Source organism: Phyllostomus discolor, chromosome 10 (genome assembly GCF_004126475.2).
Source record: "Phyllostomus discolor isolate MPI-MPIP mPhyDis1 chromosome 10, mPhyDis1.pri.v3, whole genome shotgun sequence".
NCBI classification, from domain to species: Eukaryota; Metazoa; Chordata; class Mammalia; order Chiroptera; family Phyllostomidae; genus Phyllostomus; species Phyllostomus discolor.
Window position 1 is genome coordinate 50,261,369 of NC_040912.2, and position 27,655 is coordinate 50,289,023.

Below are 27,655 nucleotides of genomic sequence, written 5' to 3' on the forward strand. Positions count from 1 at the left end.
TATGAATATTTACCTTTTCCTTCAATATTTGGATATCTGGTATCTTAATCTGTTTTAATTTTTCCAATGACGAGTTTTCTTTTGAGGTTAGTGTATCTAAGATGTTAAGTAAATCAATCCTGGTTTTTTCAGAATTATTAATGATGGAAGTAATTTCACTAATTTTTTTTTCAGCAGATGATGATCTGTGGTAATACTTCTTGATGTTCTCTGAGAAATCTATATTACAAATTGAGGTAAGATAAATGTTGTGAAAACAAGTGAAATTATACATTGGCTATCAAGACAATCATTTCACAATTTGACTACCATCTTTATTTAAATGACAATATAAAAATTCAACATTCTCTCTTCCTTGGATTTGCACTTCATGAGGGAAGAGTTGATGTAGTATAATAAACATGGATATAATAGACATAGAACGTTCAGACCTACATCTGCAGGAATGCGTTGGCTCACCTTTTACTGTCTGGATACGTCTTTGAGCAAAGTGGTTAACCTCTTAGTGTGTCCTTATTTGTACACTGTGGTGACAATTGGTGAGTATTAAGTGAGATATGAAAATACTTTGTAATGCATTCCACAAGTATATGAATTATGTATTAATTATGAACCTGAATATGATAAACCAACTAAATTTACCTAATCATACCGGGCATGAGTGGACAAACTTGTTCTGCAGAGCGGCAGGGAATACATGTTTTAGGTTTGCCAGCCATAGTGTTTCTGTCAGAAGGACTCAATTCTGGCAATGCTGTGGGAAAGCAGCAGCAGACAACATGTAAACAAATCAGTGAGGTTGTCTTCTAATGAAACTTTATTTACAAAGATAGGTTATAGGTAGGATTTGCTGGCAAACTATCAGCTGTCTTTGCTGACCTCTGATGACGGCAGCCCACATTTGTTGGGTGCTTTCTATATGCCTGTACTTCCCATCCATTTCCTTCCTTAACCTTCACAGAACACTGTGAGGTGTGCATTAGTGTGATCACCCTCATTCAACAAGTGAGTACATGAGGCTCTGAGAAGGTAAGATCTTTGCCTGAGGCCTCACTGCTAAGAAGAGAGGAAGCCAGGATTTGAAGCCAGGGTAGTGTGGGTATAGAATCTGTGTCACTTTTTTATATTTTCCATATTTTTATTAAAATGCAAATTCATGAACGTAATATGGTATATTTTAATATAAATTATAATATTTAGGGCTTTAAACTATAACTTCATATCTTAGGAAGAGAGGCTCTAGGTCCTACTCTCTACTCCCTACATAACCATCACCCAGGCAAGAAGCACCCCTTATCTTTTAAACTTCCCTGGTTCTTACCCTGCTATACCCTTAACACACATGATTTTCATTTATCCTGAAACAAAACAAAACAAACCGTGTTCCTATTGCTTGGAATGATTTTCTTTCTTTGTCTGGCAAATTTGTCTTCATTCTGTGAAGCCCAATTCCTTTGTCACCTACTTCCTGAAGCCTTTCCTAATAAGCTCAGGAATTCTGTTTTGCTACTCTGTTCTTGAAGCAACTGAAGAAGCTCTAATTTAGACTTTTTGTTTGCAATTGTTTATATGCCTGTCTTCCCCCTAGAATGGGATAACTTAAGGGCAAGGACATGCAATGTTCATCTCCCCAGCAGAGTGTTAGACATTGAGAAAGAACTCAGTAACTGCTTTTGAAGTGCAAATTAGAGAGGCATAGCAAGAGGGCGTTTTTCCATTCTTCTCCCTGGCTTGGGCTACCACTGGGAGAGTTCCAGTTCTCTCAGTGGAATCAGCAAATTCTTCTCTCTTAGCATGGTATTTACTGAGCATCATCAGTAATTATTTCACTAAATGTAGGTCTGTCTTTAGGGTCATAATTGTCATCTATTTAGTCTCTTTTAGATCAAGTTCTGATGAAAAACAGGAGCACATAGGACAAAGAAAAGTAGACAGCGTTTTGGCCTTGAGGTGGGTTTCCTGTATATTTTCACTTTACCTTTCAATTAGATGGGTTAGGTATGAGTAAGTTCAGTGCTGCCCCTCCCCGTAGTATCAAGTTGTCCACTTCCAAATATAACAGATCTCATCAGAGATCAGGAGAAGAGCTATTCAAAGTTTTGCTTCAGTGTTCCATTTCTCCTCCAAGTTTATCTTGGCTTTGCCCTGGCTCCCATTCATTTTTGAGAACTATGTAATGTGAATTGTGGGCTTCCAGTATGTTACATGACTCGACCCCTACAAAGTTCTTATGAGGAAGTTCTTTTTGCTAATATCCCATTGTGTTTATGGTCGCTGGAAATGGAGTGGCTCATACTCAGGACAGCATAGAAACATATCTCTCTTATTCCCTTACACTTGTTAGAATTTCTAATTTGCTGATTTCAAAGGACCCCTTGCATGGTTTGGCTGTAGAAGATTTCTTTGGTATTTGTTTAGTATCAGACATTGTTAGCTTTATACATGATTTTGAGCAAATGCTATCTGGGATCTGCAATATTTAAAAAGTCAAAATATTCATGTACAAATAATACATTCAATGAGTGTGCTTTCATGTTCTGAAGTGCTTGGACACTTGGCAATAAGCACAGGGTAACTTGCTAATGGAATGCACTATGGATTTTATAAACATTTGTCCAGAAACAGACAGTTGAAGTACGTTTTCTCTCTTACCCATGATGCTTGCATTATGGGCACTGGAGTGCAAATCAATTTCTTCCTGAAGATTTTCAAGTAAGTGGTCTGATTCATTCATCATTTTTATTATTGTTTCTTTCAGATCTTGAAATTCATACACTGTTTTCAGTTGCTCACTTAGCTGCATAATTTGGTTCCTACAGGGGAAAATGAAAATAAACATAGTGAAGCTTATATTACATTTGATAGATTGGTAGAAAAACACATGTAAAAAATTGTCCTTATTATTATGGCAATTACCTCATAATTAGAATAGATTGCCCCCCACCCCATTTTTGATTTGGCAGTTTATAATTCTGTTTATGGCTTATGTCTTTCTTGTTAATTCAACTTCCTGGAATATTTCATTACCCACTTAAGATATGATCAGCATACAAAGTTTAGTAGAATAAAGGTTTTTGAATCTTTCAATATCAGCTGTTTATACTTTGTCTCCCTTTGCCTTGTGTTTCAAATACATATATGCAGACATGGCATGTTTAAATCAGCCTGAAAGAGCCAATCTATATTCAGATGTCAACATAGAACCTCTGCACAGACTAGGATAAAGATCAGTTCTTCATTTAGAATAAAATCTGCTTCCAGCAATGTTCCTTTTACTGATATTTCTGTATATGCTCTTAATTTTTAACTCCCACAAGTGACAAGGAGGTTCCTTGTTTGTAAGTGTACAGTGTTTATTTGCCATTACCTTCTCTGATGCTACAAACCAAGATGAACCCAAAGAGGCCCACAACAAGACACATCATAATCAAAATGCCAAAGGTTAAAGGCAAAGAGAGACTCTTAAAAGCAGCAAGAGAAAAGCAGTTAGTTATCTACAAGGGAGCTCCCATAAGGCTGTTAGCTGGTTTCTCAAAAGAAATTTTGTAGGCCAGAAGGGATTGGCAAGAAATATTCAAAGTGATGAAAATCAAAGGCTTCTAACCAAGATTACTTTACCAGTAAAGCTATCATTTAGAACCAAAGGACAGATAAGGAGCATCCCAGACAAGAAAAAGCTAAAGGAGTTCATCTCTACCAATCCAGTATTGCAAGAAATGATAGTCTTCTTTAAGAAAAAGATAAAAATATGAAAAATAAAATGGCAATAACTATATATCTATCAACAGTTACTTTATTTTTTTAATATATTTTATTGATTATGTATTACAGTTGTCCCATTTCCCCCCTTCTCTCCCCTCCACCCTGTACCCCCCTCCCACCCACATTTCCCCCTTTAGTTCATGTCCATGTGTCATACTTATGAGTTCTTTAGTTTCTACATTTCCCGTACTATTCCTGCCCTCCCCCTATCAATTTTCAACCTACATTCTATGCTACTTATTCTCTATACCTTTTCCCCCTCTCTCCTCCTCCCACCCTCCTGCTGCTAACCCTCCATGTGCCCTCCATTTCTGTGGTTCTGTTCCTGTTCTAATTGTTTACTTAGTTTCTTTTGGTTTTGCTTTAGGTGTGGTTGTTGATATTTGTGAGTTTGCTGTCCTTTTACTATACATGTCTTTTCTTTATCTTCTTTTCTTAGATAAGTCCCTTTAGCATTTCATAAAATAAGGGCTTGGTGATGATGAACTCTAACTTGACCTTATCTGAGAAGCACTTTATCTGCCCTTCCATTCTAAATGAGAGCTTTGCTGGATAGAGCAATCTGGGATGTAGGTCCTTGTCTTTCATGACTTGGAATATTTCTTTCCAGCCCCTTCTTGCCTGTAAGGTCTCTTTGGAGAAATCAGCTGACAGTCTGATGGGAACTCCTTTGTAGGTTACTGTCCCCTTACCTCTTGCTGCTTCTAGGATTCTCTCCTTCATTTTTACCTTGGCTAATGTAATGATGATGTGTCTTGGTGTGTTTCTTCTTGGATTTCAACCAACTTCTTTGGGGCTCTCTGAGCTTCTTGGATTTCTTGGAAGACTGTTCCCTTTGCCAGATTGGGGAAGCTCTCCTTTATTATTTGTTCAAATACATGCTCAATCTGTTGCTTTTCCCCTTCCGATTCTGGTACCCCTATAATTCGGATATTGGAACGTTTAAAGGTGTCTTGGATGCTCTTAATCTTTTCCTCAATTTTTTGAATTCTTATTTCATCATGCTTTCCTGCTTGGTTGATTCTATCTTCCTTCTGGTCCACTGTATTGTTTTGAGACTCATATTCCTTCCTTTCACTATTGGCTCTCCTCTGCGTGTCTTCCTGCATCTGTTTTATGGTACTCTGCATTCTTTCATCTAAATTTCGTCCAAAATCCACCAGTTCTGTGAGCTTTCTGATCACCAGTGTTTTGAACTGTGCATCTGATAGATTGGCTAATTCTTGGTCGCTCAAAAGGATGAGTCCTGGGGGACTGATTTGTTCTGTTGAAAACATGGTTTTTTTTTTCCTCGTCTCTCCTTTTTTTTTTTTTTTTTTTTTTCGGTCTGGTTGCTCTTGTTACGGTGGGGGGGCGGAGCCTTAGGTGCTCTCTGGGGCTGGGCACCCCGGTTGCTAGATTGTGACGTTATATGTGGGGGCGGGGCTGGAGCGGGAGCGGGGCGGGAGAAAACAATGGCGGTAGTTCCGTTCCCCTGGACTCAGACCCTTGTCTGGGCTTCCGGGCCGCGAGTTCTGCCCTGGTCCACAATCGCTGCCTCTCTGGGTCTGCCAGCCGCAGCTTGCGTACTCAGTGATCACCGCTGCCTTCTTACGCGCCCGATGGCTTTTGTGCCGATTTCGCGCCAAACCTTCCCCCGACCTCCGTGCGCCGCCGACCCGAGCCAGCCCCGCGCCCGCCGGGTCATCTTCTCCTACCAGTCCGGATGAAGGCGTCTACTTCAACTTCTTGGCTGCCCGACTTCCATTCAGATAAATCCTCTGCCGGATCTGGGTGTTATTCTGATAGTAAATTATTGTTGTAAATTATTGGTTTTCTAATCTTGGTTGTACGAGGAGGTACGGTGCGACCACCTATTCCTCCATCTTGCCGGAAGTCCCCAACAGTTACTTTAAATGCAGATAGATTAGATATTCCAATCAAAAGACATACAGTTGCTGAATAGGTAACAAAGATAAGGCCCTTACATGTTGCCTACAAAAGACTCACTTCAGATTGAAAGACCACACAGACCAAAAGTAAAGGGACAGAAAAAGATACTTCATGAGAATAAAAATGAAAAAAAAAAGCTGGGGTAGAAATACTTATACCAGACAAAATAGACTTTAAAATAAAGGCCATAACAAGAGACAGTGGGAAATCCAGCAAGTCCGCTTCTGGGCATTTATCTAAAGAAATCCAAAACACTAAATCAAAAAGACATGTGCAGCCATACGTTCACTGCAACATTATTTACAGTAGCCAAGAAATGAAAACAACCTAAGTGTTCATCAATAGATGAATAGATAAAGAAGTGGTGTATATATACAATAAAATATGACTCAGTCATAAAAAAAGAATGAAATCTTGCCATCTGCAACAATATGGATGAACCTAGAGAGTATTATGCTGAGTGAAATAAGTCAGACAAAGACAAAAACCATATGATTTCACTTATATATGGCATCTACAATAAAAAACAAAATAAACAAGCAGATCAGAAACAGACTTATACAGAGAACATTTTGATGATTGACAGATAGAGCAGGGTAGGGGTTGGATAAAAAGGTGAAGGGATTAAGATGAACAAATTGGTAGTTACAGAATAGTCACAGGGATGTAAAGTGCAGCACAGATAAGATAGTCAATAATATTCTAATAACTATATAAGATGGGGACTAGATTTATCAGGGTGACTGATCACTCAGTAAGTTATATAAATGTCTAATCACTGGGGTGTACATCTGAAACTAATATAAAAATGTATACAACATCATTGGAAAATAAAATTATTTTTTTAAAAAGAGAGACAAACATAACTACTAGCCTGACTATTTATCAATTAATTGAACAGTTATCATTTCCCTAGTGTCAACATACATTTAAGTACATTTCTAAACTGAAGGCTGTTAAAGCTCAGTAGAAGTTAAGATACATCAGGAACTTCACTATCTATTGCTCAAGCATAAATCTTACCGAACAGCGTCATGGCAATTCTTGACTTTTAAGAATTCCCCTGATGAGAAAACAAGATGTTTCAAAATCTTTTCTATTTCAGACATGTTCTCTCTGAGGCCTTTGAAGTCAGCCTCACAGACAGACAGGTTTTTGCTTTTATCTTCCATGTTAGTGGCCAGCCTAATTAACCCATGCACTGCGTTGGAGAGGAAAGAAATGGTGTGGTCCCATTGATCAAAGCACGAGTGACACCGAAGACAAGCAGGGAATTCCTGGCCATGACCCCGTGCACAGTGATCACATCGCTGGCCGCTGACACCTTCCCGGCAGTGACATATGCCAGTGTTCTGGTCACAGATGGGCTTCTGGGTACCTTCCCTGTTGCAGTCACATGCTAAAAAAAATAGAGAAAGGAGCAGAGATGTCATTCACCTGGTCTTTTACTTATGACTAGCTCAAGAATAAAGACTTCCCCCCTTTCCTGAGAACCTCCCCAGTCCCCATTTGTAAGGTGAACATTTAAAACCAGTACAAATTCAGAGACCTATGCGATGGCCATTAAAATACAGCATTTCTTGGAGGTGAAGGAGGGTATAGGGGGAATAAATGGTAATGGGAAAAACACAATAAAAAATGAAAATGAAAAACTTCACACCTTTAGGGGGAAAAACCCATTATGGATATCTGTTCTCTTCAATACATAGATTTGCACCCTAAGAGTGATCCAGTACTCCATTGTATTTATGTCACATTATTCCTTTAACCAATTTCCTCATTAACAGTGACCTCAGAGTATCAAGCATTTACTGATACTTTAAAGGTGGGAAATCACTCAACTGCAAATTGGCTCTGCACTGAGATAAGGCTTAGTGAAGGAGGAAATAAGTATAGAAAAGAACAAACAAAGATTTTAAAAAATACAGCATTGTTCTTTTCATTCCACTAACAAATCAGTCCATGGTTTCTGCATGGAAAAAATTAGATGCCTTTTAAAAATGTGAGAGTGAGTGTTTGTGTGTGGGTTCTTTACCTATTTCAACGAGGGACATGGATCTAACTGTTGACAATACACTAGTGACCACAGCTCGTGTCCCCAGGGGTGACTTGGTCATGTCAAAGACTCTAAGAATTCCCATGACCACACCGTTTCTCAGTAAAACCCAGTCTGGGCATGCTGACTCATGCTGTCTTCCATTATAGAAGGAGAACTATCCCATTCTCAAAAAAAAGCAGGGGGAGGGGGGAGGTCATTCCTTGGTATTTACCCAAAGGAGATGAAAACTTATATCCACACAAAAATCTGCATACAAATGCTTATAGCAACTTTTCATAATTGCCAAAACTTGAAAGTAACCAACGTGTTGTTCAGTAGGTGAATGGATAAATAAACTGTGGTACAACTCTACAATAAAAAATTATTCAGTTAAAAACAAATGAGCTTCAAGCCATGAAATAATGTGGAGGAAATTTAAATGCTTATTAACTAAGTGAACTAAGCCAATTTGAAAAGACTACATACTGTCTGATTCCAACTATAGGACATTCTAGCAAAGACAAAACTATTGAAATAATACAAAGATTTGTGTTTGCCAGGGGTGAGGTGGGGGTGGAGGTGGTGTACTAGATAGAATAGGCAGAGCACAGAAGATTTTTAGGGCAGTCTAAATATTCTGTATGCTATTATAATGAATGGATAAATGTCATTACACATTTATCCAAACCTATAGAACATTCAATTCCAAGAGTGGACTATAAGGTAAATTAAGGACTTTGATGATTATAATGCTTCAATGTGGAATCAATCATCAGTTGTAACAAAGGTATCACTCTTAGGGATGCTGATGCATCATCTATGGTTATGGAAGGTTATGCATCTATGGGGGCAGGAGAAATATGGACATTTCTGTACCTTCCTCTCAATTTTGCTGTAACCCTAAAATTGCTGTAAAAAAATAAAGTGTTTTTAAAAAGGGAGAAAATTAAATTTATTTTGCCTTAATAATAAAAAAAATCTATAGTACATGCATGTTAATTAAGTAGGTTTTTGATGAAGCCTCAGGATGGGGGATAGAAGAGCTATTGAAGTTACTTCAATTTCCAAAAGGCCAGGGGATCACTAGCCTGTGTAATTGGACTAACTGCAAGGAACAAGATTTAAATATACATTTGACAGCTTGAATAAAAATACATGCTAATTACAAATGAAAACTGATTACCATATTAGGCCACTCAACTGGGCTTCTGCCTGGCAGGTTTGCTTTGGTCCAGAGGCCACAGCAGGAACTGCTTAGGAGCAGCACTCTGTCACCTCAATAGCTGGAGGCCAAGGGCCCCTGTTAGCCACTCTCCTCCAGGACTTGGAGTGGGGTCTGTGGCCTGAGCTGACCATTTACAAAGTTTTCTCCATAAAAGATGAAAGCATTTTTATAAAATGAGATTATTGAAATATTAGAAGGACACAAGGAAAGAGCCCCTCTAAGACAGATTTTCCAAGAGCCAAAATACCTCCCTGGTTTTTAAAGTAGCCATTCCACTTAGGAAACTGAGTGAGACTGGGGAAAACCATTCAAAATAAATATCTGAATGGGACAAGGAAATGAAAGCATTTTTTAAGCTACTAAAGCACATTTATTTAAAAATTAGAAAGGAACAACGAGTTGCAATGTGTGTAGATGACAAGCCTATCATGTCTGCTATTTCTTCAGGTTGACTTCTTTTGGAAGCTGACTTTAAATAGAGATTCAAAAGCCCATTTACCTAGAACCTAACCCAGATTTTAAATTCGTACTGTCCAATTTGGTAGCTACTAACCACATGTGGCCATTTAGATTTAAATAAATTAAATGAAATAACCATTCTTTTTCTCATTTGAACCAGCCACACTGCAAATGCTCAACAGCTACACGTGGCTCCTGCACTGAGAAGGGCAGATGTACATTTCCATCTCTGCAGAAAGTGCTGTTAGACCACGTAGGTCCTAAATCCTACAAGTGCTAAGACATGGCATGACAGGCACCAGAACTCAGACTCCTTGAGGATGGGGATCTTGTCATATTTGTTCACTACCTAGAGTGCTCAGTAGACACTGTATTAATGTTTTAAAATAAATGAATGAGTGAATTTGTAAAGGTCCCAGATTTATGAGAGAGCCATGTTGAGGAAGCCTCCACTGGCTTCCTGCTGTATATCTCCCAGGCTGTACCTCAATCCAGAGTAGCTCTTTTTGTCAACATGCTTCCAAATAGCAGAAAATTGGCTGTAAGTCATAACCTCAAAGGTCAGTTCCATTTTAATGACTTAGAGGAATGTTAATATGGGACACAAGTTTGAACATAGGCTAATATTTAATATAGTCTAAAGTTTTAATGCAGGGTAAAAAATCTTTTTTATGGGGCCACAAAAATATTATTTTCAAAACTGGAATTAAAATGGGTGAATTTTCTACCAAATAAAGGAGTTTGAAATTCATTTTGTTCATAGCATGCTTGTGGTAGGACCAGGCTGACTGTACTCATGTTTTTAGAATTACCAATACTTACGAACACATTGCCCCAGTGGGTCACGATAGTAATCTTCCTGGCACTCACTGCAGCGTCTCCCACCATAGCCTAATTTACACAGACACTGGCCTGTAACCTGTGAGAATATTCATGGGTGAGGAATTAGCAAGCTTTCTGATAAAAAAAAAATAATGCATTTTAGTACAGAACAGTTTTCCCTCCAGTGATTTAGAACATACAACTGTGCAAAGTCAGAGAAGGGATGATTCCCACGGTCAGCAATGACCTCCAACAATGCCAAGGATCAGGAGTTCCTGTGTTTTGGCTTGGGGCTCTTGAATATACCGCCTGCTTCCAGCTGTTCAAGGACAGGTGGCCCCAAACTGGGAAATATACACAGATGTAAATGAAAACAAGACACATAATGGGAAACAGGCCACATTCTTTTCCTCTACAGTTACTGGAGTTCTCCCAAAACACAGAGTGGCTAAAGACCTGGCTGAACATTCATCAATTAATTCAGCAAATAGTGTTTTCATGATGGGAATGTCCAATGGAGTTTCTCCCAACTGGACCAGTGTTTTGCTGAACAAGACATTATGTTTTGCACTTGATGTTGGATCATTTAATGACAGCTATTTTAACTGTGTTTTGGAGAGAGTGTTGAACTTTTCTGTACCCTCCCAACTGGATTCTTGACCAGCTGTCTCGAAAACTGAGGGAGTTGCAAAATTAATAAGAGAAAAATATAGAAGCAAATCACTATTGTAGTGATCCTAGGTTATACTTGACCAAATCTACCTAAACAACAGCAACCCCACCGATATTCTTTCAGTGAACATGTAGCTGGATTCAAAAAGTGACTGGGTCTACTACGTTTCTACCCATCTTTGGAATAATTGCTAGCATCTGCTCAAATAGAGTTATAGGAAGATTGGTGCCCCTGAGGGCTATCATATTGCTGGTTGTCCTTGACTGCTGGTCAATGCTTTATTACACTAATGCAGAATTTGCACCTTGTAACTTGTTCCCATTGTTCTGAGGCCCATCTTATGGGCTGCACAAAACAGGCAGCCTCCCTCTTCCCTCTTACAGTCCTTACCCCAACTCCACTAAACACAGTCATTCTCATCTTGTGTTTTCTGCTTTTCTTCAGGCTGACCACCCATAACTTTCAGGTCTTTACCACAGAATAGCATGGTTCTATCCACTGTCCTAGTTGTCTTCTTTTAGACACATATTAGTTTGTCAATACAATGTTTAAAAAGTACTCAGAAATGATGACAGTGTTCAAAGAGCCACCTGGCTAGTACAGAGGACAATGGGACAATGCCTGCCCTGAACATGGGTATGGCCCTCCCCTAATCCAGCCTGAATGGGCCTTGCCTCCTTGACAGCCCATCCCACAGCTGGCTCACTTGAAGCACACCATGAAAATCCTGAGATATTGTTCACATGAGCTGGTGCCAATTTATTATTCCCACCCTGTATTTATATAAATTTTTAAAACCCAGTTGCAAAAATTGACTTGTACCCTGTTAAGATCTCATCTTGTTTCCAGACAGCCTGTTAGGATATCTTCGTGTCTCTTGTTCTGTCTTTATCACATTAGCTTATAACTTTGCAATATCTACAAATCTGAAAAGCATGTTTCTCCATCTGTGGCTTAAGCTGTTGATGAAAATGTTGGACGGCACATTTGTGTCTTTCTGTAAGAATACACTGGGGATCATCTACTGGCTGAGACAGAGACATTTATCATAGCTGTTTAAACAACTGAGATTCTAAATGTCCACATGTGTCCTCTGTGCTCCAATGAAAAGTGTTTTCTGAATGTAAAGAGCTGCCTCCCCCTAGGAATTCCCTACGGACCAGGCAACCCCAAACTTCTTGTCATAAGGGCTCTTTGGTTAAACCAGGGCCGTCTGACTTTCAGGTTCACAGGCTTCCTCAGTCTCTATGTCTAAACTGTGCTCTTTGTTGAGTCTGCTACAAATATGTTTCCCCAAAGGTCTAAGAAGCATGCCAGAGAGTGATGTCATGAACATTAGGAGTTCCTCATGAACTAGGAAGCCAAGCAGTCATGTTGGAATGCAGCAGTTTGTTCCATTGTTGGTGGTTGCAGGCATGAGGAATGGAGGGGTTGGGGGGGCATATAAAAGAGACACAGTCATCTGGTGCCCAGATCTTGGTTTCTAATACCATCCCTCAGCAAAAGGAACCAGCGCTCCTTGAAGAAATGGCTGATTCTAGAAAAGTGGCAGGAAATAGACAAGATGAGCTTAGAAACTTTAAAGTATCTTGCCTGGTCACAGTGGCTACCATGAGAGGTCCGGGGGTCACAGTCACATGGCTGACATCCTCTGCCAGGGACCAGGTTCCAATGTCCGTCAGTACAATGGTCACAGGTCCGCCCTGTGACATTGGGCAGACAAGGGCATGTGCCAGTGTTGGGGTCACAGATGCAAGGTCCCCGACCCAGAGGACACTCAGTGGTATTCACACCGGAAGGATAACAGGAACATCCTGAAATAACAGGAGGTAAATTCAGTGATAACACTGGCTTTCAACAACCCATGCAAACAGCTTTTTAGGCTTGGATGTACCATTTCTCCAAATGGTTCAAGGACAAAACATCTTATACAATGGTACAGAATTATCAAAGAATCTAAATAAGTTAAACTCATTCAATTGTTGTTGATCTCCCAAAGTAGCAGTTTCGTATGGTTGTGCCTACTGTGTTCCAAAAGCTCACAATTAGGAAGACTGCAAGTCTCACTTTTTCCCTCATGCCATTCACCAAAGTTCCATTTATGTACAAGATCTGAAAACAAACAGTTTACTAAATTGACTTGGGTGAACTGAATAGTTAAGATAGTTCCTAAAAAAGAGCTGTTTAGTTCTCCTCCTTCTTTATCATAAAATTAAATCTATGTTCTCCTCTACATCAATGATTCTTGTATTTATGCATTAAAGTCATTTGATGAGTCTGTCACAATGCAGATTCCTGGGCCCTACCCCCAGAGATCCAATTCTGTGTGTTTGAGGTACAGTCCAGGAATCTGCATGTTAATACCCCATCCCCAGATGACTCTGGCACAGTGCACCTTGGCCCACACTCTGAGAAACAATGCTCAAAATCCACCAGAGCAGGAGTCAGAACAGTCAGAAGGCAACAGCCAGAAAAGGCAAACTAATAGCACCAGTGAGTATATTGTAGCTGCACCCTTTTCTGCTGATGAGTTCATTGCTCCAGCCTGTCACTCAGTGGGTGCTAACACTATTGGCCTGACTGCAATGAGCACGGGACACCTGCTATGTTTATGAGCTGCCTCTCGGCTGCCACAGTTCCCCCAGCAGCCTTGCAGACTTACTTCTGCAGGTTTGATTGAGGGCTGATCCAAAGTGACCAGGTTTGCAGAGCTGGCAGTTGGGCCCCTCAGTGTTGTGCAGACATTTAAGGCACTCCCCTGTCACTCGGTTGCAGGACTCTGGATCAGTTACATCAATGTTATTGTTGCAGGCACATGGCTGGCAAGGTGCTCCAGAAATTCCTGGATTTCCATAGAAACCAGGAGAGCATTCTTCACACTGCTTTCCTGAATGATGGGGAGAGGAAAAGGGAAGGAGATGAGAGGGTGTGTGTGTATATGTGTGTGTTGGGAGGGGGGATGGAGATTGGTATAAATAGAAAATAATTAGGCTCCTCTAGGGATAATGAGAGGTCACACATTGGGGATGAATAAGGGAAAGTGTTTTAATTTAAAACAAAACATTCATTTCAATTTATTATTCAATCCTAGGGTAAAATGATTATTCAGAGCTAAAAAGTCCTTGGCAAAGAATGGATTCTAGTGTTTCTTATAGACCTAGAGTTGTGGGCAGAGGACCCCTGGATCCTTACAGAACCAGGGTCCCTCTTATGTGCCCCAGGACCCAAATCTTATTAGACTCTCTTCTCACCTCGTCCTACAGGTTTCGAAACAGCAGCAGCCTGAGATATGTGTCCAGAAGTGAAGATGGGTGAGAGTAATTTCCTTGATGTATGAGCCCGAGAGGGCCCTGTATGGAGAAACCACCCCTTCTTGCCTGTACTCTTAACCCTTCCAACCATGAGGCAACTGCACTTGTTTAGGTGTCCAAACTGTGGGTCTAATCTCCACATTTTGGTTCACCCCATTTAGCAATGCTCTGGTAGTTCAATCAAGGTCTCAGTTCTTAAAAACTGACCAACCAAGCCAAAGTGTCCATGGAAAAGAGACTATAAGAGAGAAGGTAAGAATTAGCTAGATACATGTGTAACCTTAGAGGTAACAAATAATAAAAAAATTAGCCATGCCATTTATTATCTTGATGGTAATTATCACTGAAGACAATAGCACATTTTCTAAGTGTGATTAAATGAAGCAGACTTCAAAAGATTTCCCCCTTGTTTACATATTTCTACTCATGCTTAAACTATGTAAAATAAAATTTTTGACTGAGCAATAAACACAAATATTGAATTAACTTATGTAGTCTTTATTCAATGCCCAAATCAGTGCTTCTAGACTTCTGAAAAAATTAGTTGTATCTGTGAAATATCAGTCAAATTGATTGCTTGGAATTATACAAAGAAAGCATTTGGTTAATTTTTTTTTTACTTTTTAATTGTTATGTTATATGTAATATATTGGGTTGGCTCTGGTAGTGTTCAGTTGTCTTTAACTTCATTCGAAACAACTTTGTTAGATTGTATTGTGACAGCTCTCATATCAGCATGCATTTTTAAAAAACTTATCAAAATTGGTGAACTTTTGTGTAGCCATTTTATTACTGAAGCTGGATAAAAATATCCATTTTTACATTTGCATCCAGATACATTTTTGGCATATCATGCTTTATTATTTCAAGAAAGGTAAAATCACAACTGAAACGCAAAAAAAAAATTTGTGCAGTATATGGAGAAGGTGCTATGACTGATTGAATGTGTCAAAAGTGTTTTGCGTAGTTTCATCCTGGAGATTTCTTGCTGGATGATGCCCCACAGTTGGGTAGACTAGTTGAAGTCCATAGAGGTCAAATTGAGACATTAATTGAGAACAATCAATGTTATACCATGCAGGTAATAGCTGACATACTTAAAATATCCAAATCAATAAAGTTATTGATGAAAATTTAAAATGTGTCTTTTATTGTACGGAAAAACCATATGGACTTTTTGGCCAACCCAATATATCACATATGTTTACTTAATCACATATATATCTTAACATGTGGTCATTTTATTTTAAAGAAATTAATTTGGTTTAAACTCATTGGGTTAGTTTTCCAGAACAGTTAAAATTTATAATTCAGTGGGATGAGTTTCAAATTGTCATTGGTTTTTGAATCATTCAAATTCTTTGTTTGTAAAGCAGCAATTTACAAAGTTGTGCCTTCTTACTATTAACTTATATTCTGAACAATCATTAGGCCAAGGCAGATAAATTATTAATACGTGATTATTCTTCAGATACCAGTGTGAAATGGAAGAAAAACCTACCATAAAGTGTACTACCTACCTGCATAACCTTGAGGACAATTACAGATTACATCTGAATTCCAAGGATCCTGATAACAGGAGTGAGCAAAATACCGATTGCTCAAGGGAACATCTGGACATGGGCAAGGACGGCAGGGCTGTCCTGAAGAAGGATCTCCATAGTAACCATCGGTGCATCTGTCAAGGCAATTTCTTTTTACCAAAATGTTCCCAAGGAAAGCTTGCATGCTAGCCAATGTGAGTTTGCTGTGCATTAGGGCTGTGCAATTCTGAAAACTCGGTATTTTAGAAGATGGTTGTTCTGCAAAAGGATTTTTTTGCTATTGAAAGTCCCATGGTATAGTCATTAAACTCAGTATAATAGCACTTAATCTACATGTCTTATTTAAGGACTATAAAAAGCAAGGTGCCAAGCAATTGCCTAGTTCTGATTTAGTCACTGACACTGTCTGACTCATAAGAAGATTTTGAAGGATAATGGAATGACACAATCTTCCCCACCCAGAGCAATCTTTTTACATTTAAATACTGTTGAGTTTCTACTCAATGGTTCTTTGGAGAGTGTTGTGAGATCAGAACAAAAGAGAAAAATTAAAAAATAAAAGTACATATGATTTCCATACCTTTCACAGTTTCTTCCAGTTGTAAACCCCCCGCAACTGAGGCACGTTCCTGTTTCTGGATCACAAAGCTCTGTGAACCCATTACAAAGGCAAGGGCGGCAGTTGGGAAATCCAAAATAGCCCTGTAGGCACTGGTCACAACGGCGGCCAGCTACCTCTTCCTGGCAGGAGCACTGTCCTGTTATTTGGTCACACACAGTGCCCTTTGAGCCTTGAGGGTGACAGTGACACACTAGATAAAGCAAAGAGAAGCATGTTGGGGAAGGGGGCAAGCGGTGTGCTGGTCAAAGAAGTATAGTTGTAATTTTGTAGTACTTAACTCACCATCTCATCCCAATCAGGGTGAAGAGAGAGTATCTAAAATGCCTAGTGCAGAGCCTGCCATATAGTGAGTACCAGGTGAATGTTTGTTAAATAACAATTCACCAATTCATTCAATAAACAGTAAGTTGAAAACAATTGGGTCTGATAAATGTTGTTTATATGGAGGAACTGAACAAGTAGTGTGTTTTTAATGACTTGAACTTTCATGCATCTTAGGAGTCAAACTTTAAGAGTATATAAAAAAGATTGCAGCATAGGCAGACATGGCTCGCTCTTCACACAACCACATCAAAATTACAACTAAAATATAAAACAACCATTACTCAGGAACGTCAGAAATTGAGCTGAATGGAAGTCTGACAACTACGGAATTAAAGTAGCCACATCTATCCAAACTGGTAAGAGAGGTGCAGACACGGAATGAGGTTGTCCCACATTCATGTGGATAAAAATTCGGAAGAGGTATCTCCAGAGCAAGGAGTTCCAGACCGATTCCAGGCCTCTCAACCCAGGATTCCAGTCCCAGCAAGATAAGTCCCCACAACTTCTGGCTGCAAAAACCAGTAGGGATTGAGTTGGTGAAAGAAACTTCTAGAGTTCCAAGCAATTCCTCTTAAAGAACCAACACACAAACTCACCTACTCAGACTAACTTCCTCTGAGCTCTAGCACCAGGGTAGCAGCTTGAAAGGAACCAGTGGTACACAGGGAGAAATTGAAGTGTCTGGCATTGAGGCAAGCAGAGACCATTGTCTCTGCTAAACCTTTCCTCCACAGAGCCAGTAGGCTGGTGCAGTATCTGAGACTCCATCAACCTGGCTAACACTATCTGCCCTGCCTTGGAGATCCCCAGAGGCTCTTCCTCTCCCAACTTACGGGCCTACACAAGCTGCTTTTCCATAAGTATGGCTGGTCTTGAGTCGTAAATCCTATCAACCAAGCAACAGCTGGCTTCAATGAGCCCTAGAAGCAGCCAGATTAGATTCACGACTTGGCTTTACCTGGGAATCTCCAAGCCCAGCACAAGTAGCGGACATCTCAGATTGACTTATAGCTCATTCAGGGTGCCCAGAACAAAGCACAGCTGGGGACTGAGCTTGGCTTGCACCACCTGGGAAACCCCAGGGCCAGCACACCCAGTGGATAGCTATAGACCATGTTGGAGCACCACTACCCTGCCCCTGCACAGTGGATCCTCCACGGATGGCAGAGGTTGATGGTCAATGGCACAGCCAGTCTTTGCAATGGACTGGCCTGGCTAAATCCCTCCCATTGGTCTGCAACAGCAAGGAAGGCTCAGTCACAACAGAAGAGTGTACTCAGCCCACACGAAGGGCACACCTTCACTACCCAGCTTGGGTGAAAGGGGAGGCTGTGCCGCTGGAACCTATAGGACACCTACTATTTTAGGAGACCTTACCAAGACACAGAGTCAAAGCAGCTCTACCTAATACACAGAAACAAACGTAGGGAGGCTGCCAAAATGAGGAGACAAAGAAACGTGGCACAAATGAAAGAACAGATCAAAACTCCAGAAAAAGAACAATCTAGGAAATAAGCAATCTAGCAAATGCAGAACATTGTTTATAAGGATGCTCAAGCAACTTAGTGAGGACATCAGCAGCATAAAAAAAGACCTAGTCAGAAACAAAAGATACACTAATTGAAATACAGAATAATTTACAGGGAAACAACAGTAGAATGGATGAAGCTGAGAATCAGATCAATGATTTGGAACATAAGGAAGCAAAAAGCAATCAGTCAGAACAAGAAGAAAAAAGAATTCTAAAGAAAGAGGATGGTATAAGCAGCCTCTGGGACAACTTCAATAGGTCCATCATTCACATCATAATGATGCCAGAAGGATAAGAAAAAGAGCAAGAAATTAGAAATCTGTCTGAAAAAACAGTGAAAGAAAACTTCCCTAATTTGGTGAAGGAAATAGACATGCAAGTCCAGGAAGCAATGAGTGTCCCAATTGTGATGATGCAAAAAGGCCCACTCTGCGACACATCATTAGTAAAAGGCCAAAGGTTAAACATAAAGAGAGTCTCTAAAAGCAGTGAGAGAAGTTAGTTACCAGATGGTTGCCAGATGGGAGGGAGAAGGGGGAGGATGAGTGAAGAGGCAAGGGGATTAAGAAGTACAAATAGGTAGTTACAGAATAGGCATGTGGATGTAAGGTACAGAATAGGAAATGGGACAGCCAAAGAACTTACACACATGACCCATGGATGTGAACCATGGTCAGGGGATTGCCTGAGGGAGTGGGGAGTGCTGGGTGGAGGGGGACAAACGAGGAAAAATCATGACAACTGTAATAGCATAATCAATAAAATATAATAAAAAAAACTATAAAAAAAATAAAATCTTCTCAAGATGGTCAGATTTTTTTTCCTAGACAAGATAATAGAGGCTCAACCCTTTTCTGCTAAATTGTTGAATCCTTTGAGATGATCTTCCTTATTTAAAAAAAATGATGCCTGTTTGTTTGACAGGGTGCTACATGAAAATATTTGCTTTTTAGTGTATGTCAAGCAATTGATTTTTTTTTAAAGAAAAGGAAAAAAAAAAGAAGTGATGGTGGCCCTAAGCTGTTTGCTGGGCAGTTTGCTAGACTGGCAATGACAGGAAGGTGTGCCATCATGCTGAAGAGACTGAGAGATATGTTCCCCTGAAACATATGTTTCTCCTGAAAGTAGAATTAATGTGCCTGGTGGTTTTCATGGTTCCTAAGGCAGCTTTCTGTGGGGGACAATATTTTCACTAATGGTTTACATGGTGAACAGAGAATTCTAGACCCTGAATGTGACAGCCACGATAACTGAACTACCCACTGTGTTTGAAGCCCCATCTAAGCCCTAACTAATGGGTGGCTTATAAGATGAGTTACAAGACTGTTTGTGACTCCAGCATCAGAAAGTATAATACCCTGGTCACAGTGTCGTACCCTTTTTCAACTTCATAATCTCATCATTGTTTTAGCCTTTCCAGCCTCCAGTTTACATGCCAGATCATACAGCCAACTCCCTTCATGTTGTTTCCACACCTTACCTGGGCTATCCTCTATTTGACACAGACTACAAAACTCCCAGAAGCATGAACCATGATTTTATCATCACTCATGCTTCCTAAAAGAGCTCTGCTCAATCAGTGCCCAGTGAGTGGATAAATGAAGTGCAGTACAAACAATTGCAACACATTTTATCTACATAGATAGTCTAGATAATGTAGTCAAATTCCCAATCTTCTCCTCTTTGAGAGTCCCCACATCAGTTTTCCTGCCTTCAGACCTCCAAGGCTGTGAACAAGAGTGTTTCCCCCATCTGCTTTTTGCTACATACAGTGACAGCCGTGACGCCCCAAACCGTAGCTTCCTGTTGAGCACCTGTCACAGCAGCGCCCGGCCACGTGCAGCTTACACTGGCACTGGCCTCCAAGTGGGCTGCAGCTGGTCCCAACCGAGCCCTGGGGGTGACACTTGCAGGCTGCAGGGAATGAAAGAAGGGAGTTAGGGTGTAGGAAGTGACAGAGAAGAACCTCATCCTGGTAGCAGGTTTGGTGTGCCTCTCTTTCATGTGGTCCCTCTCCAGTCCTTAATCCCTTATCTGTTAAAGGAGGATAACAGAGGATCCACCTCATGAGATTATAAGGATTAAAGATAATAAGGCATGTGAAGTACTTACACCAGTGTTTGGCATGTAGTATGTGCTCAACAAACATTACTTAATAAATACAAGTTAATGAAAGGCTTAAAATAAATTGTTTTAATAATTATTCCAATGTAATTATTATTATGTCAAAAAATCCTAATTATCAATGTTGGTGCTGCTATACCTTTGATTTTTCTCATTCCATATTTTTCCTAAGACTATGTGGAGACCCTGAAGCCATAGCCCTTCAACAGAAAAAAGCATTCGCCTGGAGCTCAGGAAGCCCAGGCTCTTGCTATAGCAGGCACTCTATAGCAGGGGTTCTCCACTGGGATGAATTTTGTCCCCAGGGGACATGTGACACATTTTTGGATGTCACAACCTGGACAAGTGCTGCTGGTATCAGGTAGGTAGAGGGTAGGGATGTTGCTAAACATATATTTTTTAAAGAATTTATTTACTTATTTTTAGAGAGGGGGAAGGAGGAAGAAAGAGGGAGAGAAACATCAATGTGTGGTTGCCTCTTATGCACCCCTACTGGGGACCTGGGCTGTAATCTAGGCATGTGCCCTGACTGGAAATCCAACCAGTGACCATTTGAGTTGCAGGCCTGCACTCAATCCACTGAGCTATACCAGCCAGGTACTAAACATCTTATAATGCAGAGGACAACCACCACCCAACCCCCACAACAAAGTATATCTAGCCTAAAATATCAAAACTGCTGAGGGAAAGAAACCCCTCCATAGCTTAGTGAAATGGGCAAGTTACCGAATGTTTCTGAACTTGAATCATCTCATTTATTAAATGAAGGTTTGGGAGTGAAAGAAGTTAGTTTGAGTTCATTTCAGATTTAAAATTCCAGAATTCTAAATAAATATTTTAGGGCTATTGTTTCAGCAATCTAGCATCTTAATGCTACTGCAAGGTTCCTCTTTCTACACAGTCCTGTGCTGCACATTGTGATTCTAGCACATCAGTGACTCCTCTGTGTATCTAATCACTGAGCAAACGGTTGGTTGTTTGGAAAAAGGCTAAAATAAAGTAAATCGATTCACTCATGTTCCAAAAAGCATTTTTACAGGGTAGCAGTGCTTCAGCAGAGCCTACTAAACAAGTACTCACCCACTGCCCCATTGTGTAGCCTGGCAGACATGCTGACTATGAGTCTTTCACATGCACCAGGGAGCACCTGAGCTCCTGGTTCCCAGGCAATTTCAACACAGGTGTGCAGCTGATATTCATCTACGTCCGGTTTGCTGCAGAAATCCTCTGATGCATTGAATTGGGGAAGAAGACTGAGCTTTTAAAATAATGAGAAAAGATTTATATACACAACTGTCTGCAGTTCAGATTCCAGTTATAAAAAAATCAGATTCATATATGAGGATAATGTTTGAAAAGAGACTAAATTCAATTCTTTAAATTTGTAGAGGTGTCTGGCATCCCTGGGCCTCACTGGAAGAAGAAGAGTTGTCTTGGGGCCACATTAAGAACACTGCAACATGTAATCACAAAAAAATCTCATAGCATTTTAACTAAATTTACGATTTTGTGTTGGGCCACATTGATAGCCATCCTGAGCCACATGCAGCTGAGGGCCACAGATTGGACACCCTGATGTCTAAATATTGTAAGATTTTCAACTTATTTAAGAATTCTTCAACTAAATATTTTTATATATTGACCTATGGCAAAGAAATAAATGAGCCTATATTTTTCAACTGTCCTTACTACTATTTTATAACTTGCTAGTAAATTTGTCTTAGATTTGAAAGACTTTTACTAGGCTACTTGTAATAGAAAATTATGGTGGAGGGTATTCCATAGTGTTACTGTAGAACTCTAATTCTACAAGATTTTTCTTTATGAATTTTGTCTTTTTCAGTTACATATGAAAGTGGTGTTCTACATCAAACTGTATCTGCCTCTTGGAGATTCACAGACTAGATTAACATATCAAAGGCCCTCAAGTCCTGCAAGAAAGATGCTCTTTAAACTCAGTGTTTTCAGACTTATTGGACCATTTGGTCCTATATTCAATAATGCTAACATCTCATAAAATCAGTAATTCATAAATGCATTTGGGGAATTCCTGGCTTAGATCATATAGCTGTTATGGGGACAAATGCATTATTAGTTTATTCTCAAGGAGAAATCATCTATAGTTTAACATCTATGTGAAGAAAAACTTTAGTTATATTTTTAAGATTTTATCTAAGTTTTAGCCTAATGCTATTTGAAAAGTTTATAGCTTAAATCATATAGTAGAGAATGTGTTAGTACAGCAGATTAATCGCACCAAATTGGTCATTTTGAATGCCTGATGGAAAAACAGCATTAAAAATAAGTTTAATGTAGCAGATCGTGTTAGGAGAGAGAACCGGTGGCACGGGTAAATCGCCTCTGATCTTTTTGCTTTGTCCATACTGAAACTATTCTCCATGGCCCTTTAACTCCAACCCTCTCCAGTCCTTCTCTGTTCATCCTTTGACACACCAGAGGGTAGAATTGAACTCTAGATGACTATTTCAAAGTGTCCCCACACCTCAAACCTTTCACCTCATTTTCCCTGTGCTCCTAGCATGTGTCATTGCTTCTTTCTTCTCTCACTTCACAGTAAAAATCGACCCCAGCCAAGGCACTGGAGCTGCCTACTTCCTGTCTGACAGACTCTAGGCTCACAGGGAAGACCACCTGTCTTTGGCTCTTCCTGCTGACAGCGAAGAAGGATCCCAGTGGAAGAAGTGTCCCACTGCTGTCCCCTCTGCCCTCGGGACACTTTTCTGTAGGTTATGCTTACTTTTTTTAATCTCTGTCTCTCCACTGCCATTTAGGTGTGCTTATGTCTCTCCCCTCTGTAAAATCATCACCTCCTGGATCTCATGTAGTTCTCTCGCTACAGTTCGGTTTGACTCCCTGACAGCTCAGGCAAACAGGGAGACTGGGCCACTGGACTGTAAAGGACAATTTTTTGTGAAAAATTGGTTCTTTGCCATACTGCTGCCTCCTCTTGCATTCACTTTTTGTGTCATTGTAGTACCTCTTCTTCCACATGTCCCTGTTAGGTTCCTCAGGTTCTTTCATCGGCCTCCTTCTCACTCCAAGCCCACTTCCTAGTGACTGTGAAATGCTACGTATGGATTGCTGACATCCGACTTTACATCTCCTGCCCACATCTCAATTGTGGGCTCTTGATCTGCACAGATATGCATACAAGTCTATTGGGTGTCTCACAGGTACTGCAATACAAACACACCTGAAACCTGCTTTCCCTCTTGTGCCCATTGTCAGGAACTAATGCCACCATCCACCAGGCTGCTCAATGTAGAAAACTGAAGAAGGTCATCTCTGCCTCTTTGTCATCAATGCTCCATACCCAGCCCACATCCCCCACACATCAATTCCACCACAAACTTGGTCAGTCTGACCTCTTAACTGTGCCTAGGATGCATTTGTTGCTCTTTGTTTCCTTGTAACTTTCCTCAGATTGACCACCTAGATTACCATAGTGGCAGGCCAATAGATGTCTTATCTTCCACTCTTTTTTTTTTAAAAAAACCCTTTTTTTTTTAAAGATTTTATTTATTTATTTTTAGGGAGGGAAGGGAGATAGATAGAGAGAGAGAGAGAGAGAGAGAGACATCAATGTGCGGTTGCTGGGGGTTATGGCCTGCAACCCAGGAATGTACCCTGGCTGGGAATCAAACCTGGGACACTTTGGTTCCCAGCCCATGCTCAATCCACTGAGCTATGCCAGCCAGGGCTTTATCTTCCACTCTTGTCCTCTCTTCCTTATCATTACTCTGCTGTATAGTCATAGTGATTCTTTAAAAGGTAATTTTTTTCAGATAACTCCCTCCTTCAGTGGCTTTCCATTGCCTAAGGATAAAATCTAAACTCCATATTCACTCATTCACTCATTCATTCATTCATTAATTCATCCATTCATTCCCCTCAGCTTCATGGTTCTAAATATGGAGCAATTCTAGGGGGCATTTTGGAAATTCCAAGGGATGGTTTTGGTTGTCACCACAGTTGGGCAAGGTGTATTACTAGCAATTTGTGGATGGGGGTCACAAATGCTAGACATTCTCACAAAAAGAAAAATCATTCCATGTCTTCTACAGTAGGCTATGAATGTTCCACTGAATATCCACAAAGAAGAAATCCCTGTTTACTGTATGTTTTTAAAACATGTTAAACAAGTTTCTGACACACCTGTTTTCGTGGCTGTCTCACACACAGTGATTCTACATGTATGAGCATCTCCTACTTCATTGTCTTCTGGCGCCTGTGCATACTCCTATTGCAGTACATATGATTGCTTCATAAATTACTTTCCTTTTACTTCTTCTTTGTATTTGCATATTCCATTGATATTATGTGGAAATTCTGTGCGCAGGCAGGCTATAATGCCTATGAATCTCATTTCATGGTAATGAAGAATATTATAAAATATTTATAATAAAGAAGGGGAGGCTGGGTCAAGTGATGTTGGGAACCCTGCTGGGCCACATTAAACTTTCAGTTCAGTCTCCTAACATGGCTCCCAGCACCACTTACACACACTGTGTTGCCACATTCTGCACTGTCATCTGCATCTCCTCTTTAGAGAGGAAGCCTCAACTTGGCCGGGGAGGTGCTTGTTTTGTTTACACCTGTGCCTACCATAGTGTCCAATTTGTAGTATGTGCTGCATACAAACTGTTCAATAAGGAGGTATATATAAATTTCTAGTATTGTATCTTTAAGTTGATACTTAAATCACTCTTTCTCTAAACACAAACCAAAGGAAGAGAGATACAGAAGGAAGCTAGATGGGCTGGGGCTGGGGATGAAGGTAGCCAACTAGGCTACCTATTTATTCAGAGTGATTGGTCTGAGCCAGTATAGAGTCGGCCAATTTTGGTATTGGGTGGACCAAATGAGAAGAGTCCCTGCCAGCTATAGTGTGTGTAATGCCATGACTCACTTCTCCTAGAAGGTCAAAGCGCTTCATGTTTACCAAGTGCAGTTGATTCCACAGTTTGAAAGAAGAATGGCAGTTTCATATTCTGGGATACCTAATATACTTTTGACTCTAAACACACTTTAAAAAAATAAAAGTTGTATTTATTTATTTTTAAAGAGAGGGGAAGGGAGGGAGAAAAAGAGGAAGAGAACATTGACATGTGAGAGAAATATCAATTGGCTGCCTCTCACATGTGCCTCAACTGGGAACAGTGCCTGCAACCAAGGCATGTACCCTGACTGGGAATCAAACCAATGACCTTTCACTTTGTGGGGTGATGCCCAACCAACTGAGCCACACTGGTCAGGGCTAAACACACTTTTATGAGAACATATATCTTATAATCAGGGAAACTGAAAAAAAAATTAACTGTCTCACTATACTGCCAATAAAAAAATTGATACAGAAGGGGCATCCAGGGATGAACAGAACTTTCATCTGGTCTTCTAAGTAATTCATCTTAGCATTAGATGAAAATGTTAATCTGGCTGCAGAAAAGAGTATGCTTTGGAAGGACCAAGTCCCAAACAGTCAAATATCTTCCCAGAGCAGCAAAATCGTTGGTGTGGAAACAATTGTATTAGTCTGTAACCATAAAATGTGTAATTGGTCAAGTACTATAGGGGATATTGTATCTTGTACCCTGATCAGGTCTTCCCTCCTGCCAGCTACTGTGGCACTGGCTACCAGAAGCTCCCAGCTATCTCATTCTCCACAAAACTGGAGTCCATCACGTCACCTTGTCCAGGAGTTAATGCACTCCTGGTGAGGTGAGGTGGTGAGCCTGTAGCCAATGATTTGGGCACAATACAGTCTCATGACTTTGCCTCCAGGTGGCACCAATTCTGTGGTGTAATTCCTGTGTCCTGAGCTGCTGGTGGGATCAGGCTATAGCTACACTTCAGTGCAGACCACATCCTTTCTTTGCTCCTCCCCTGTCCTTTCTTATTCCCCTCATGCCTCTTCTCCCACCTGCCTTCCCTCAATAAACCAGGTGCCCCTGAGACCTTGTCCTGGCTTCTGCTTCTCAGGAATCTGACCTAAAGCAGGGACCTATAGCCTCTTCTATGGGTTCTGACAGCTTGCCAAAATCAGCCTACTCTCTTAATTCTTATTCAGGTTTTGGTGTTTTTATACTTATATAAAAGAATGATTGCTTGAAAACTGATTGGATATATTTTTAAGTTAACAAAAGTAGATATATTTTTAAGTTAATTTCAAATTATCTACTTGTATCATGTAGCTATCAAACATCATTGCCATGGTTTTGTTTGCATGGCTCTCTTCTGTATCAGGATGAGAATTCTTAGAGGGCAGAAACCATATTTTACTCTTCAGGAGCCAGCACAGTGCCTGGCCCACACTCAGTGAATTGGTGATGAATGGGTAATTTGGATGGATGCATTTAATACAGCATCAGGCGATAATCTCTGGAGTCTATGAAGTTTAGAAATACCTAGGATATGGATTTAAAATGAGGAGTAAGCTGGCTTTTATAAATTTGAGTTTCATGACTATTATTATTATTATATATCCCTTTGTGATTTAGGACTTCCTTGGTTTCCTCCTGTCCCTTTCTTTACTCTGCCTGAGCTCCCAACTTCTAGTTTTTGTGCCCCTGAATTAAACCTGTTGGATATGATTTTCTTTCTTTGTAACTCAATTGTTGGTTCATGATCACAGTGCTATTTAAAGGTCCTCAGAAGAGAATATAAATTGTGTGGCTAGGGGAATCATGATAGTTTGAATTTCCCATTTAAGAGTTTGTTTCTACTTTCTACTTAATTTCTACCATCATATGATAGAACCTTACCATGATATTATATGGCCCCCTGGTGAAGGCTTTATACTACCTTTCGATAAAATTGCCACAGAAAATACAAATCACCTAGTTAAAATTGAATTTCAGGGAAACAATGAATAATTTTTTTAGTGAAAAAATTCAAGTGCCACATTCAAATGTGATTGGCTATCCTGTTTCTGTTTTTCCTTCCTTCCCTCACTCTCTGTCTCTCAAACTTTCCTTCCTTCCTTCCCTCCTTCCTTCCATTTTTTGCTAAATGTTACAATCTGCCTTTGGTAACATAATCCTAAAACAAAGGATTTTTTGATGTTATAATAGCTTACTTTGTTGAATAAAATCCAATATATACCTGTCTTATATTGAATTCTATGGTAGATGATAAAATAACAAAGTTCCAGGGTTATAAATTTAAAACGTTCAATGGTGACAAATTGAACTTTGAAGACACAATCCACAAAATATAGATACATGGCTAATTAAATCAGGGATCAAGAAACTTCCTTGATGTTTTTAAA

The 27,655-nt window shown here is 40.0% G+C and overlaps 1 protein-coding gene and 1 long non-coding RNA gene across 6 annotated transcripts in view; one reads left to right on the forward strand and one right to left on the reverse strand.

Annotated features, from left to right (window-relative positions):
- Positions 1-27,655, reverse strand: part of LAMB4 (laminin subunit beta 4) — a 119,856-nt gene that overhangs the window by 26,793 nt on the left and 65,408 nt on the right. For 3 of the 4 annotated variants that reach the window (XM_036010791.1, XM_036010789.1, XM_036010790.1), the window contains exons 19-28: positions 21,448-21,625; positions 20,014-20,157; positions 16,347-16,578; positions 15,743-15,900; positions 13,574-13,798; positions 12,505-12,725; positions 10,239-10,335; positions 6,718-7,093; positions 2,653-2,813; positions 14-219 (exon numbers count right to left, since the gene is read on the reverse strand). In XM_036010791.1, the coding sequence (XP_035866684.1) occupies positions 14-219; positions 2,653-2,813; positions 6,718-7,093; positions 10,239-10,335; positions 12,505-12,725; positions 13,574-13,798; positions 15,743-15,900; positions 16,347-16,578; positions 20,014-20,157; positions 21,448-21,625 (1,998 nt within the window). Of the gene's footprint in view, positions 1-13; positions 220-2,652; positions 2,814-6,717; positions 7,094-10,238; positions 10,336-12,504; positions 12,726-13,573; positions 13,799-15,693; positions 15,901-16,346; positions 16,579-20,013; positions 20,158-21,447; positions 21,626-27,655 lie in introns of those variants that run through there. The other variant, XM_036010792.1, reaches the window with a different exon arrangement.
- LOC118497114 lies at positions 148-15,803 on the forward strand. 2 transcript variants are annotated; one of them, XR_004899663.1, is made up of 3 exons: positions 148-236; positions 1,885-1,950; positions 15,694-15,803. It is a non-coding gene; the product is annotated as an uncharacterized LOC118497114 (long non-coding RNA). The 2 variants fall into 2 exon arrangements; XR_004899664.1 differs by lacking the exon at positions 15,694-15,803 and adding an exon at positions 6,872-6,956.